Source organism: Calypte anna, chromosome 1, assembly GCF_003957555.1.
Source record: "Calypte anna isolate BGI_N300 chromosome 1, bCalAnn1_v1.p, whole genome shotgun sequence".
In the NCBI taxonomy this organism is placed as follows: Eukaryota; Metazoa; Chordata; class Aves; order Apodiformes; family Trochilidae; genus Calypte; species Calypte anna.
The window spans coordinates 144,726,653-144,742,127 of record NC_044244.1 but is presented as its reverse complement, the minus strand read 5'-3'; the positions used below and the strand labels follow the sequence as shown (position 1 = coordinate 144,742,127).

Here is a 15,475-nt window from a genome sequence, read left to right as displayed (position 1 = left end):
TGATTTCTATTTGTAGTGAAACAAAACTTTTTATTTGGATATAAATGACTGCAGTGCCATTTCTTTACAAGTTTATTACTTGCATAAGAATTCTTTTTTTTCTGATGGACTAGTGTATGTTTTGGGGATTTTAGTGAAAGATTGAAGTATAAAACTTGGCAAAATGTCTAAGATTCAGGGGTAACTCCCCTAGTCTTAATTTTTATAAAATCCTCTGATGCTTCATTACTGTGTTGCACAAGATGATTGTTAAATCTCAGAATTCTCATGCAGGGAGTTGAGCATGCAGAGTTGGAAGTTTGAGAGACAGCTAGTACAGTTTAACATGCAGGACTGATTTTTGTACAGCTGGTAGAACTAATTTCTAAAAGTTAAACTGCAGTTACATCAGTACTGACACTGGGGGCTGGAACCGGAACTAAATCTCTTTTCAGGTCTGCACTGACTTTGCTATTACAGGGTGTTTCCTCTGTCAGTTCAGTTTAGTTGTATCACTCCAGAGACTGGGTGATCATTCACTCTGCATGAAAAGTAGCATACTACTTGTCTTCCATCTCTGGAGTGAAGCAGATAAAGGTGGTTTTGGTTTCTGAGGGTAAATCAGAATACAGTCTACAGCTTGACTTTGTTCACACAGACAATATGGACATGGTTGATGTGGTAGTTTTCTGCCATCCTGGTAGTGCTTGTGCCATAAAGAAAATGGAGTGTACACTTTAGAATAGGTACACAGCATGGATTAAATGAGCATCCTTCACACAGTGTTGTAAAAGTAAAACTTCAGCAGGCTTTCATATTGTCATTTACATGCTCTGGGCACTTTGAACTGATGTACAAGAAAGTAACTACTGTCATCAGTGTGTGTGATCTGTGTGAATGTGGGCACTGTTTTAGTATTATACAGTGTGACCATCAGCACTGTTACTGTGTTGCATGCTGCTTTACACTTGCTTTGTGAAAACGTCTGGGTTTAATGTAGTGGAAAATGTGTTTCTGTTTTTAAATGTCAATTAAAAAATTCTTCTCACAGTGAATTTTAAATGCAGAAATACTTTATTTTTGTCCTTAAAAAAGGAATGTATGTCTAAAATGCTTGCATCTTTTCTACAGGTGTTGGTGCCTATGTATCACCTGACATGATGGTTGCTGAATACTCTTTAAGAGAAAAACTGCCAGCAAATCAATACACTTGGTCATCCAGAGGGCCTAGGTAGGTTATAAGGCAAGAATTCAGTGTATTACTTTGGAGTTCAGATTATGTAATTCAGAATCTAAAAAATGGTCACTAACACCATAATAAAAGTATGTAATTTCTATTTGAATAGCATAGGTAGCCTGCTATACTCAGAAGGTCTTTGTATGTTGGGCCGTAAAACTCCTGGGAGAGGAGGAAGACTGAGGAGATGCCATAGCACAACCTGTATATTTCTGGAAAGTGTATTTGATTAGCACAAACCTGTTCAGAGTTGACAGAAGTTGATGAAAAGTTTTTTGGAAATTTTTTTGGTTGGGTTTTTTTTTCTGAAAATATTTTTTTTCAGAGGACTTTTTCCCATAGGATTTATTTCATTTAAGTTAGTGTGGTCAAGTTAACTGTGTTGTTAGCGCTGAAGATTGAAAGAAATACTCTTAATGCAGTGGTGTTACTTCTGACATCAGTGACAGTGATGTGATGGCACAGTTTACTCAAGGCTTTTGGCTTTGTCACTTTGCATTTTACAGAAGTCAGAATGAGCCTGTGTCAGCTGAAAGGCCCATGTCTACCTGAAGGAGGGTTCCTTTTGTGTAGGGTGCAACATGTAGGTGACTGTAGAGTTCTGAAAGCTTTACTAGAGCAGGCTTGGGGGAAGGGAATCTGTCTGTCTGAGTAAGCAGTAGAGTCTTTTGAGCAGGTAAACTGTTCACTGCTTGACCAGAAGTGTCATAATACAGAACCTTTTTTTTTTATATATAGGGCTGTCATAAAATATGTCTGAACATTACAGTATTGTACCAAGACTAATCTGAGACACATATTAGACATATGAAGCTATAAGTGTGTGATATAAATACCCTGATATATCCTGCCTCTCCACAGAACTGATTAGCTCAGGCACAGTGCTGTCCTTAATAAATTTATGCATTTTTAATCTATTCAGAGCAGAGAAAATGGATTGTATCTGGCTTCTACAGCTGAAAGCTAGATGCTGCTTTAACTGTGCCATAGGTACTTACTCTATTCTTAAGTATGCCTGGGCAAGAAAGAAAGGTGACTTAGGCTCAGCTGATCTTGATTAACCTCTTGACATTCCTTTTTTTTTGTCTTCTCCCCTTTCTCTCTTAGTCTGTATTGTGCTTCATAATTTGACCTGGTTGTGAAGTGTTCATATGCAAAATTAAGAGATCTGAGTTTTGGATCTTTTCTAGTGTTCCTCTCCCTTTTACTATTTTCCTTTGAAAATACAACTGGGGACTCTGTAGAATACTAGTTTATGTACTGAAGTGTTTAATAGGTTTGTTTGTGTGCATTTTCTGATGCAAATCCCAGAAGATACATTGCTGACTAGACTGTAGCCTGGAGAAGAGTGTGAAAGTGCAGGAAACTTTCATTGTATAAGAGGCATAGCTGAGGATTAATGTGACATTTGAATTGCTACTTAGTGGCATGCTTTTTCTTGGGTTTAATGTGTTCAAGGACTTAGTGAAGTAAATATACACATGAATATTCCTTAATGCTAAAATTATTCTTTTACGTGCACAGATAACTTCAAGGTAAAGTGTGCAGATAAAAAATAAGTTTGTTTTTCAACCACTCTGTTTTAACACTAGCACTGATGGAGCCCTTGGAGTAAGTATCAGTGCCCCAGGAGGTGCTATTGCTTCTGTTCCAAACTGGACTCTGCGAGGAACACAACTTATGAATGGTACATCCATGTCTTCTCCCAATGCATGTGGAGGCATTGCATTAGTATTGTCAGGTAATGTGCTACAATGTTAAATATAGATGCATAGTCTAAAAGATGATACTTTTTCCTCTGAAAAAAGTGCTGTAACTTTCAAATTTTTTTGTTGTATCCAATAATAGCCTTTATTTTTAATTTCAGGACTCAAAGCTAACGGTATTCATTACACTGTTCATTCTGTCAGAAGAGCTTTAGAAAATACTGCAGTGAAAGCTGAAAACATAGAAGTATTTGCACAAGGACATGGCATTATTCAGGTACTTTGTAGCAAAAAACCCAAGGTATAAATAACTCAGCAGAACACTGAACAACAGAAGTGTAGCTTCTAGATGAGCTTACTCAGTTTGCTCTCATGCTACTTGATTCTCAGATCTGACTGAAGAAGAAGATGGGAGCATAGGGGGAGGGGGGAGGAGGAATGAAATGGTTCTTCAGTTTCAGCATACAACTACAGTAGAATAAATGTGTTAACTAAGCACTTTTATTCTTAGACTGATGAAAAAATGTGTGTGGATATAAAAGGGGGATGTGGTGTTTTATCACCCACGTGTGGATTTGGATGCCTAAATTCTGTCCTAATGTACAAATATGTTTTTATGCTATTGTCAGAGAAAGATGAACTTGTTCTGTGCACACAAAAGCTGGAACTGTTAGTTCTGAGCAGTGAAAGTAGAGATACCCACGCTGTTTCACAAAGTAGAGCTGCAGTTTTGCCCTGACTTTGCTCTAAGCCTGCACTGAAGTCTGACTGTTCACTGTATGCTGTGGACTTCTAAATAATAGTTTGGAAAGCTGTGATCTGATCCTCTGTGTGATGAAGATGAAGTGAATCACAGTCTCCCTATGTATAAGCTCAGGTTCCTAATGAGCATCTGCTGGTTTTTGCCTGCACTCACTCCCATCTTAAACAAATAAAGATACTAAGGTTTTGCTCTCTAGCTTGAAGATGCTAAATGTTAAATGTTTAGCCATAAATTCATGTTCTGAAGATTCTAAAAGCACATCGATAATGCTGAATTTGATACAAAAGGCAACAGTGGTGGTAGCTGTATCAAAAAAAAGATATATATTGCCACAGCAAGATTAAATGGACCAGTCATATCTTATGATTAGTAGTTTATGATCAAAGCATGTATTAAAACAGATGGTTAGAACTCTCTGTGTGGCTGCAGCTGTTGAATGCCCACTTGTCTCAAAGAAGAATGCCATAATCTCCACTGTGGAAAATGCCAGATTTTTGGAGTCAGTAGACTAGAAAGTGAAATAAAAGGGTGTCTTTAAAACAAAAAGGTGCACTTGTACTCTCAGTTCACTATGACAGCTCGTTCACCTAAATCCAGGACTGGATTTCATGACCATGATTCTTGTTGCATATTTGTGTATAAAACTTAAGTGGGCATCCCATATGGCTTGTCTCTTTTGAACTTCTCAATTTCTTGTATTATGTATAAAAGGTTTAAATGCTTAACTGGTGTTGTTTCTCATATGAGAAAGGCACTTAAATGAGTCTAGAATGTCTTAGTTTTTGAAGTCCTATGTTTGAAGTCATCTTGAAAACTTTTATTATGCATTTTTGGTGTATTTATATGAAAAGAGATTTGTCTTTTTTTTTTATAATTTTCTTAACTTTCTGTGCTCTTGTGTAGCTGAAAATACTGCCTCATTTTCTATACTGAAGGTGCGATCAGTGTGGCTCAGGTAGCAGGAGTTACTTCACAGTTGGTTGCTGTGCTTACTGAACAGTTCATATTGAGGATAGTGTGCATAAGTTATGATTTAATTGCAAGTTGTTAATTTAGAATGTGTTCTTTCCAACAAAAGGTTGACAAAGCCTATGACTACCTCATTCAGAATTCATCGTTCACGAGTAACGTAGGCTTTACAGTGACTGTCGGCAGCAACCGTGGAATCTACCTCAGAGATCCTGCCCAGATAGCTGCCCCTTCTGATCATGGGGTTGGCATAGAACCTGTCTTTCCTGAGAATACAGGTAGGAAAGAGTTTTTTATGGGGTTGGGGGAGTAAAGTATAATCTTTACACAACAGCACGGTGATCACAAAGTGATAGACATCTGTACCCTAGAGTAGGTGCACCTCTGAATTTCATGGTCTCTGAAGGCATGCAGCTAAACAGCTTTGCTACTCAAATGTCAGACTTAAAACTGTAGCACTTCTGGGTTTCAAGGGAGTCTGTGTCTTCATGCTTCCTCTCATTGAAAAAAGGCATCTCTCTCTCTGTTCTGAAGAAGTTAAAATCAAAGTTGCTGAGCCAGGGGAAAATAGATAACCAATCAAATATCCCTAAGGTTTCATGAAGTTGTAGAACTTCGGGGGTTTTGTTGCAGGTAACTCTTGACAAAGAATAATTACCGTTCTAAACATGAGAAAACTTACCCAGAAATTAGTTTCTCTATCATTTAAAGACTAGAGATTCTAGATTTGGACTTTAAGTAGTTTCCACAACTGGAGAAAAAAATCTTACAATTAGACTAAAACTAGACTTTTATTCAGTAGCTAATAAAGGAGAAACAAGTATATCTAAACTCAATACAGGAATTGATACAGGTTTCAGTTTCTTAATAAAAGTAAATTGTGCAGATCAACGTAAGGTTTGGCATAGTTTCTCCATAAATGGTTTTGAACGGCTTCATAATGAACAGTTTGGAACTCTGAGAGCCTGAATTACATTGTATTTAAAAAAAATGATCCATGTGAGAGCTTGCTACTGAGATTAGTTTCTTCCTAAAACCAGTGATCTTCAAGGTTGTTATGTGTCAAAGGAGTGAGTATATTTAGGAGAGGGAAGGATATGAACTCAGGACAAATTACTGACTCAAAGTAACTTAGTTGTTTGATAAATTATACTAATTGTTGCTTTTAAAATTTACTATGTAGCACTGAAAAATGATTCTATGAGACTCTTCGGCAGGAAGCAAGCAACCTGAAAACATAACTAGACACTTGTAATAGATGACTGGCGTGTAGCATGATGTTGTTTCCCTTGTACCTGTCCAATTGATACTCTGTGCTGTGTCTGGTGTCATCGGCAAGACTGAGTTTGAGAGACTTCAGTCTCTCAGTAAGAGGCTAAGGAAGGATTGTCTGCTCAGTCTGTCTTTTGAAGTTCTCTTTCAGCTTTAATTGCTTCTTATGTGCCTGAGGGGATTACATCTGATAGTGGAGTGCTCTTTTTTGTGTTTCCTAGTGCTAATTAACATTATCCAATTAAGCTAATCACATTTTTGTTAGGTAGAGTAAAATTTTCAAAAAAATTTAGAGCAGGAGAAAGCTGCTTTTGTTTATCACTAAAATACTTCAGCTAGGATTGGAAGCTGTTATTTTAATCCATGGGGGTTTTGACTTGGAAGATGATTTTCAAAGTTGACTAAATTGACTTTTTACAAACTCAGACTAGATTATCGTAGTAATTTTTGATAGACTTGACCTCTTGCTTATTTGCTTTATGATGTAATTAAGAAATTAGCATTAGCTTAGGAATTTTTAAGCTTTGGAATAAGTGCACTTGTTTTTTATAGTATTTTTCTGCATTAGGTCAGACGTAATACAGGAAAGTTTATACCTGCTTCCAGGCTATAATCTGGGCAATTGCTCATTAGCCTACCTTTGACTTTGTCTGGTTTGACTGTTTCAAAGGGGAACATTCCAAAGCTGAGCACAACCTTTATTTTACTGTATAGTGCTGCTATTCTGTTTTCCTTAAAGAAATTACACAGAACACTGTCCTGGTGGAGAAGCTGACATCCAGGGGCCCTAACAAATTGGTTCCAATGACATTTTATTGATAAACACATTTTAGTAGCAAATACTGTGTTATAGTAGAATATTTGTGTTGTTGAACTGGTTTTTTTAACTTGATTTCTTGGCAGAAAACACAGAAAGAATATCCCTCCAGCTTCATTTAGCTTTAACTTCAAGTGCACCATGGGTTCAGTGTCCTAGTCATTTGGAGCTTATGAACCAGTGTCGACACATAAATATTCGTGTGGATCCACGTGGCCTGAGAGAAGGACTGCATTACACAGAGGTATTGAAGTGCTGTAAGCAAGATTGTGTGCCCTTTCCCTTTCCTTTGGTCTCTTAACTTTTTATGGAAGTAATTTTTAAGGAAATAAGTGGTGTGTGCTGTAAAGACCAGAAAATACTGCTATGCTCCATTTCACTACATGGGCTGAATCCAGGGTTCAGCAATAGTTACACTATACAGCATTGTATAGTACATGCCAATGGGACTCCAACTATCCAGGTTAAAAAAATAAAAGCATATAGAAAATACAAACCAAATAAATAGCAATTCATTAAGTTGGTTTTTTTCTCTTCATATATTTTAACGTTTGACTGGCTTGCTCAGTTGTGTGTTATTGAAGACAGATTTGAGTTTTTAGGAGATCTTATTTCTCTCTGTAGTGGCTTAAGGACTGGCCTAGTTTTTGTGGTGATGCCATGTAGTCTTACACAGACCCAAGATTTTGCTACCTCATCCCATTTTGGAAGATGAAGAAGAAAAATGTGTGGTAGTAGCTATATAAAGCAAAAGTATTTTGCTAACTTAGAGCACTTTGGACAAACTGCTATGAAAGCCATTGCATTTCTCATTTTCTCTCCCAACTATCATCTTTCACTCCTCCAAAAGAAACACACCAATAAAAGATATTTTTTAAGCCCTCCCTGTCATCATCCCAAACCTTATATTGACACTGAATGTTTGTTTCATTATTGTTGACCACAGACAGTATCAGTTTGCTTTTTTAGAAGTGACTTGCTTAAAATGCTTGCTTAGCCTTGCAAGTCTTTGGTACAAGTGAGAACATTTTAGCAAAGTGATGATGAATCAGATTTTCAAAGATAGTGTTTAAGGCTTGACTACAAAAGGTGTGCAAGTCTAACTGTAATTTCTTAACTGTAGTCCTGGTTTAAAATATTCTTAACAAAAAACAAAAATAGGTTAAGTAGAATTTGTCCTAAACAGCCATTTTGTTTTGAGTTGAAACTAATTTGAGCTTTTCATGTAGGGACTATCAAATGTGGATCAAAAGCTTAAAAACTTTTAAGGAAAGACTGAAATCAGTAGAAGTGTGAAAACTATTTTATCTTGGTGATGTTGCTGTTTCACTGTGTAGGGTGACAGTGGTAAAATGAAGGATGTCTTTCTCAGTGATAACTATAAAGATTCAAAACATTCTGCAACTAGTTTAAGTTTAATGTTGTTTTCTATTATTTGATTTTTACAAAAAAATTGTAAGTTGCTGTATTTTATTTTCTTAGGTGTGTGGATATGATATAGCAATGCCCAATGTAGGCCCTCTGTTCAGAGTTCCAATAACTGTTGTTATACCAACCAGGTCAGTAAACCCAGGCTTTATCTGCTTTTTTAAGGTATAGTTCAGTTTTCTGTGCCTACTTTACTTGTTGACATGCATTCTGCCACCTTATTTCTCTGTGTATTCTTGAACTTACTATTAACATGGATAGGGGAGCAAAGATCTGAAAAGATTCTTGCAGCAGACTTATACCTCAATGGTTTTTAAGTAGTTTTGGTGCTGTCAGCCAGAGGCAGTGTGTTCTGGTGGGGTTGGCAACAGCCATCAGAATACAGGTGACTTCTGGCTTGGTGACCAAAGTATCAATCAAAATATTCATGGCTGTAGGTCAACAGGAATTTGGTTTGTTGATTTGTTTTTTTTTTTCTCATTTCTGATTGGTAGACTAGAGTATGTAATGTTAGAGATCATTTGGCAATTGAACATTGGCATAAGCTTCCTTTATGACCTTGCTATGCTGAACTTAGAGTTAGTATTGTGCCCATAATTGTTTTAAACATATGGCTTCAGTCATGTTGATAAGGAAGGAGAGCATTTTATTAAGCCTATTCAGTGGGCAGTCTGCCCTGAGGAAAACAATGTAACTTTTCTTTAACTTAGAAAAATATAATTTCTTTCATACCTTAGCTCACTTTAGTGGAAAGTCATTGAACCAGGAAAAGTGCATGCACTCAAAATTAGGGTTCTTTGATACTTATGTCTAAGCACAATAACTTTGGGAACTTGGGAAGGTGTGTAGATACTGTGCCAGAGATGCTGTTTTAAACCTTTTTGATACATTGTGCTGTCTGATTCTCTACTAGAATGGGCTAAACTAATGGGTGCTGAGGACTGAATATCCTCATTGTGTTCTTTCATTGTAGAGTATTTTTTAATTTAGAAAAACTTCAACAAAAAAAAAAGCTTCACAGCTTGTTTGCATACTGTGTGTGTTTCTTTTTGACATACAGAGTAGACGAATCATCAGGCTATGATCTGACATATACAGATGTTCATTTTAAACCTGGTCAAATCCGAAGGCACTTCATTGATGTTCCACAGGGAGCTACATGGGCTGGTAAGGAAAATAAGCACATTAAATAGAATTACATCTGTCAGACTTGACAAAGTTGTATTGAGATAATATTTACTTGATTCTAAGCATTTAAATGAGGGGTTGGGGGGGTTGTTTGGTTTTTGGGGGTTTTTTTTTTTTTTTTGAGTTACCTTGTAGTTTCTGGTATAATAGCATCCTGACTGTCTTTTCAAAACCAACAAATGCAATCTAAATTGATTGCCCATAACTGCAGGAATGCATATACATATACAATATGTATAAATCACTAGTCTGAGGTTTACATACCTTTTTAAGGTGTATGTATGGAGTGTTGGATGCTTAACTGAGGAATATGTGACTTACATAATGCAAGTTGCTCATAATTCTGCAAGGAGAAGAAAAATTTTTCTTGTCTTCCTCTGTGAAATTACTAAATAACCAAGAATCTTTCATTTAGACTAAAGTTAGTGATAAGACTCTCTGAAATTCAGCAGCAGTCTTTCCTGTACAGATTGTGGTTTTTTTCTGATATGTTTTCACCGTTTAGTTCAGTCACTTTTCTCTTAACTGGTCTGTGAATTAGATAATTTTCCTTAATTTGAAAGGGTCTTTGTAAATAACTGATATCTAAGCATTATTCAGTTATGGATCTACTTGCCATACTGTATAACTTCTTAAATTACAAATTGCTTGTGAAATTAATCTTTTTCTGGTGAATCTCTGCTTTCCTTCCAAAATTCTTGACTCTTGAAACTAGATTTATTTCTTTAATTTTAGAAGTGACAGTGTGTTCATGTTCAGCTGATGTGACTGCCAAGTTTGTGCTTCATGCTGTTCAGCTAGTGAAACAAAAAGCATATAGAAGTCATGAGTTCTACAAATTTTCATCCTTGCCAGAAAAAGGATCAGTGACTGAAGCATTTCCTGTCTTGGTAAGTTACCTTAGAGTGGTGGAGGGGAAGAGAGAGAAAACAATACATCAGTGCAGTATAATGTGACTCATTCTGGATTTTTTTCCAAAGAAAACACAAACATGTTTATTACAGTAGTGAATGCATCTGGGTTTCAATTTTGAAAAAATGACAGCCAGGTGGTGTTTCTTATTGTTTGATCTTGTCCTTATAGTACATGTTAGTACAATTTACTGGTACTTGTTTATACAAGCCATTTTGTTTCTGTTTCAAACAGGGGCAATAACTTGTTGATTAATGTAGTTTTAGTGCTTAATGTGATAATCTGGAACATCTTGATGTTGGAGCCAGGTGATACTGACTGACTTACATTCATACTGCTTAAGTACAGCAGGCTTAGATTGGATAGTATCAGCTCCTGAGTCCAAAACAGAACTAAGGAGTGAGCAGGCAGTTCAGGGGTATGGGTACTAGAGTCCACTTCTCAAGTTGGTCCCCTACCTTGCTGAATTTGGTTGTATAGCTCTAAAGCCAAAGTGTGATTATGATTTCTGTGCTGTGCAGGCTCTTTCACTCTCTGTGAAAATGTCCGGTGGGGGACCCTAAGCTAAGTTAGTCACTGACATGTTGTGAATTTTATCATGCTAGTTTAAACAAACAACCAAAACAAAAACCCCACCAGCAAGCAGAGCAACAAAGCCCTTGGAATTCCCAAGCTTACTGTAATTTTTTTTTTTAGGCAGAGAGGGGATATCTTTTCCTGATACACATTTTTCAGGGTGCACATATGAAACTCTTCTATGAGCTGCCTTGTCTGCCTAGTTTCAAAGATAAGAAAAAGATGTAACATTTAAAAGCTTTCTCTGTATAGCCTTGGTAGTCCTTTTTTTTTTTTTTTAATTATGTGGTCATCAGTCATCATGGTATTTTGAAGCTGTCATTTCTTTTTTGGACCAAGTATAATGTCTTATCTCGCACTGTACAACTCTATATAATTGGAGGAAACTTGAACATAATAGGGTCTTATTTGAGTTATACTCCAATTCTTTGGATTGGGATTAGTGAGGCTGGGGTGTATAGGAAAGGAAGATGGGAGCTTGTGTTTAACTTTCTGCTTTTGTTATCCAGGCTGGAAAAACCATTGAATTTTGTGTTGCTCGTTGGTGGGCAAGCCTTAGTGATGTTAGCATTAATTACACAATTTCTTTCCACGGTGTACTTTGTGCTACTCCCCAGCTGAACATGGTAAGCTTTCCATTTTTTAATTATTCTGAAATCCTGCTGTGTCTCAGAATAAAAACCATTTTATTCATTCTTGCCTGTATTTAAAAAGGCTGAAAGTGTCTTTATACATGAGATATTCATGTTTTATCTTAAAAATTGCTAAGCAGGAATTCAGTCCTACAGAAATGCCCATTAACATTATTTATTAATTTTTCTGTGCTTTCTTACGATAGATTAGTAGAGGGTAAAAAGAAACAAAACCCCAAAACAAATTAAATACCCACAACTTGACAGCACCAAAAAGGTCATAATAAAAAGATGACATTGTTACAATACTTCACTAACAAGTGTTTTTCTGAATAAACTTTGCTCGGACCACAGTTCTTGAACTTGAGTATCTAGACTGCTGTTGCTGCAAGACTACCCTCCAAATACCTTTTTGAGTACAAATTTTAATAACTTTTCTATTCAGTGCTTTATTAAGATGGTTTGATTGATAAGATATTCAGCTTTTAGGGCAGTGTTGTGAGTTCTAAGGCTCTTTGGTACTGAGGTATTGATAAAGTTATTAAAAACATTACTATCATAATATTTAGTGTAAGTATTTTCTTGCTCCTGTGTTCTTTGCTGTCCTGCAAACCTTGCGTGGCTTGACTTTGCCTTTCTCAGGAGAAGGGCTCTCTGGGAGCCAAGATGGCAATACCTACATGAAGCAGCAGCATGCTGATTTATCCTATCTCCTCCTCCCTTTTTTCTTTTTTTTTTTTTCTTTTAGATAAGGGCCAGAGAAAATTATAGCTGTCCCACAGATTAATTTGGTTTTATTCAGGTTTTAATAGCTGAATAAACAGGGAGAAAAGAGTGAGTGCGGTATGCTAAGGTGCCAGTAGAGCAGGAAAAGAAATAGCTGGTGGTGGTGGTGGCAGCTCCCCCCACCTCAGCAGGATTATATAAACTGAATAATGGAGAGTTAAAAATGAGAATATCAAATAATTTTGCCCTTGCTTCTTGAGTACCTACATCTTTCATGACTTATATTTTAATGGTGCTGATATACTGATAGCTTTGTCATGGGATACTGCTAGAGAAAAAAGGTTTCAAATTATTTTGCTGATCACTAAATTGTGTGTGTAGTATTTTTGTTTTGTTGGTTTTTTTTAATTAAACTATTCTGTGCTAGTCGTGCTGAGGAGAAACATGATAAAATACTTCAGATTCTAGACAAATAATAATTGTATTTATTGAATTACATACGCAAAGGAAATCATCACAAATGTGCAAACAAAACCCATCCTTGCCCAAAAGTGACTCCTGCAGTTCTGTACAAAATACTTAAGTCAGGGAGTCAGGGAAATATAAATAAGGCTGCAGCTCCAAATGCTGAAGTTTTACACTTCCAAAAATATCTCCTGTTACTTGCAGAGATAAGCTTGTGACATTTTGAAACTCCTGCAGTATTGATACTTACAGTATAGATAAATACTGTTGCTGTTTTGGCTTTGAGGGACATTTCAAATGGTCAACATCTGGTATTTTAACTGCACAGAAGTGTAATTGTTACATACTCTTTCTTTAGCATGCTTCAGAAGGCATCGTGAGGTTTGATGTTCAGTCGCTGTTGAAGTACGAGGATATTGCTCCCTGCATAAATCTGAAAAGCTGGGTTCAAACACTCAGGTAGAGTTTGTGGGGAACTGTCTTGGGGAAGTGGGAAAACTGTTCCTATGTAATAGTAGCAAGTTTGCAGTGAAATTTAGGATAACAACAAAATTCTTGTCAAACTTTGAGTTGATTTGGAACCATCAATTAATAACATTTCTCAGTGTTCTTTTTTTTTTTTTTTTTACCTTTGGCAAAATTTGAGACTTCTGGTGGCTTTTTCCATACAAATAATTTTCTCTAAGCTAAGTAAAGAAAAACAACCAACCAAAGAATATTGCATTTCTTCCATTTCTTACACTTAGAGGCAAAAGATACTTTAATATCTAAAAAAAGCCGCAGAGTTATTTGGTGCTGCTGTTTGTTGTTTTGGTTTATTTATTTTTTTTTAACCATCTGCTTCAAAACCTGGCCAGTTTTCACCTGGAAAGACTATTTTCCCCTTACTTGATGGGAAGTGTTTTCAAAGGATTTGGTGCAGAATTTTGTGTGGCAAGTTGTATTTATATTGTTGTCAGTTTGACATAAGCTGATTTGGAGGAAAAGCTTTGTGGGAAAATTCCCAAGCAACATAGGAGTTAGTAAAGCAGGTCACTCCAGGAGGAAAAAGAAATGCCACACTCTTGAAGCAGTACTTTTAAGACTTAAGACAAGTAAATCAGTAATCCAATGTTTTCCATTATTTGTGCTTCTCAGTGGAGACCTTGGGCTCTCTCTGGGGCTTTTGGATTCTTTTCATTGGAATTGAGGTCACTAGTAGTGTAATGAATATGCCACTTAATGTTAGCTTCAGAAATACCTGATTTGATATGCCTTAAGTGTGGAAATAAAGCAGTCACCTAATGTAGCTTTGCTTCATTCTTGATTTGTAAAGCAGAGGTGCTCTTGCCTCCTTGTAATGTTTGTGGCACTCATCTGACAGGAAACAAACTGCATTTAAGGGAACTAATGAGAAATATATATTTAAATTAAGGCATGAATTGTGTCACTTGAAGTAATGAATCATAACACAGAGGCGGAAAAAAAGTACTGAATGGCTTCTCATTCAGTCTTTTGATTTTTCAGATGCTTGGAGGCAGGATTGTCATGTGTGGTATTACTCTGTGCTTAAGTCTTCTGTCAGCAGTCTATCTGGTGTCTGCCAGACTAGGAAACCTGGGCTATATAGACCTGGGATCTCACCCAGCCCAGGCATTTTACTTGGTGACTTGGCCATGCTCTTGGCAATGAATGAGCTAATGGGATCTTAAGAGAAAAATTTTGTTCGTGTAATTAAAGGTTGTCAAAACTCACAAATGAAATGTTAACTTAAACAATGCCAGGCCACCCTTATTCTGCTTTTACTTATTTCCAAAGCTCTGATTTTCTTCTGTCATTATTATTTAGCTTATATTCTTTGATGCCTAAGGTCTAAAGTGTTAGTGCTGCTCTGAGTAGTAGCTTGTCCTCACTGTATTGGAGTTAACATATTCTGCATCAGTAATACACACCAAGATTCTTCTGTTACTACTCAGTATCTTCTGATCACAGAATCATCCAGGTTTAGAAGGACCTCTGAGATCATCAAGTCCAACCCTTGATCTGCTACCACTGTGTTTACCAGACCATGGCACTGAGTGCCACATCCAGTCTTTTTAAAAACCTCCAGGGATGGAGAATCCACCACCTCCCTAGGCAGCCCATTCCAATGCCTGATCACCATCTCTGTAAAGAATTTTTTCCTAATATCTAACCCAAACTTCCCCCAGCAGAGCTTAAGTCCATGCCCTCTTGTCTTACTGGGAGCTGCCTGGGAGAAGAGACCAACCCCTGATATGACCTTCTGAAACAATTATCAACATTTTCCTGTGGCCAATTACTATGCCAATAATTTTTCAGTCTATGAATAGAAGTGCTGATTGCTGGAAACTAGAGATGCAAAGTAACTTGATATTTTTCCCTAATCCTGATCTGTTGGCTTGGGGTTTTTTTGTCTTTTTTCTTTTTTGTATAATATCCTTTACTTTTGAGCATTTACACATGCTTTCTAAGTTCTGCTGGTGTCTTTCCATGGCACTGCGTAACTAAACCTAATTTTTGAACTGACATTCATTTTAACTGAGAAATTTATACTGCCTGGATAGTTAGAATACCTCAGAATATTATATCATGTGTTAAATTCCATTGTGCTTCAGGATATGCTTTTGCTTAACCAAGATAATTTTGATGTTTCTCAAGAGTACCTCTTGTTGTGTTTTGTTGTTTAACTGCAGACCAGTGAGTGCAAAAATAAAACCTCTGGGTTCCAGAGATATTTTACCAAATAATCGTCAACTGTATGAGATGATTTTGACCTACAACTTCCATCAGGTAAGGGCTATGGGT

General features: G+C 36.6%; 1 protein-coding gene across 2 annotated transcripts in view; it reads left to right on the top strand.

Moving 5' to 3' along the window:
* TPP2 (tripeptidyl peptidase 2) overlaps positions 1-15,475 on the top strand; it is a 57,277-nt gene that overhangs the window by 14,678 nt on the left and 27,124 nt on the right. For both annotated transcript variants that reach the window (XM_030466385.1, XM_030466376.1), the window contains exons 10-20: positions 1,111-1,210; positions 2,809-2,957; positions 3,084-3,199; positions 4,764-4,932; positions 6,830-6,987; positions 8,226-8,302; positions 9,232-9,338; positions 10,095-10,249; positions 11,357-11,473; positions 13,029-13,129; positions 15,364-15,460. In XM_030466385.1, the coding sequence (XP_030322245.1) occupies positions 1,111-1,210; positions 2,809-2,957; positions 3,084-3,199; positions 4,764-4,932; positions 6,830-6,987; positions 8,226-8,302; positions 9,232-9,338; positions 10,095-10,249; positions 11,357-11,473; positions 13,029-13,129; positions 15,364-15,460 (1,346 nt within the window). The remainder of the gene's footprint in view (positions 1-1,110; positions 1,211-2,808; positions 2,958-3,083; positions 3,200-4,763; positions 4,933-6,829; positions 6,988-8,225; positions 8,303-9,231; positions 9,339-10,094; positions 10,250-11,356; positions 11,474-13,028; positions 13,130-15,363; positions 15,461-15,475) is intronic.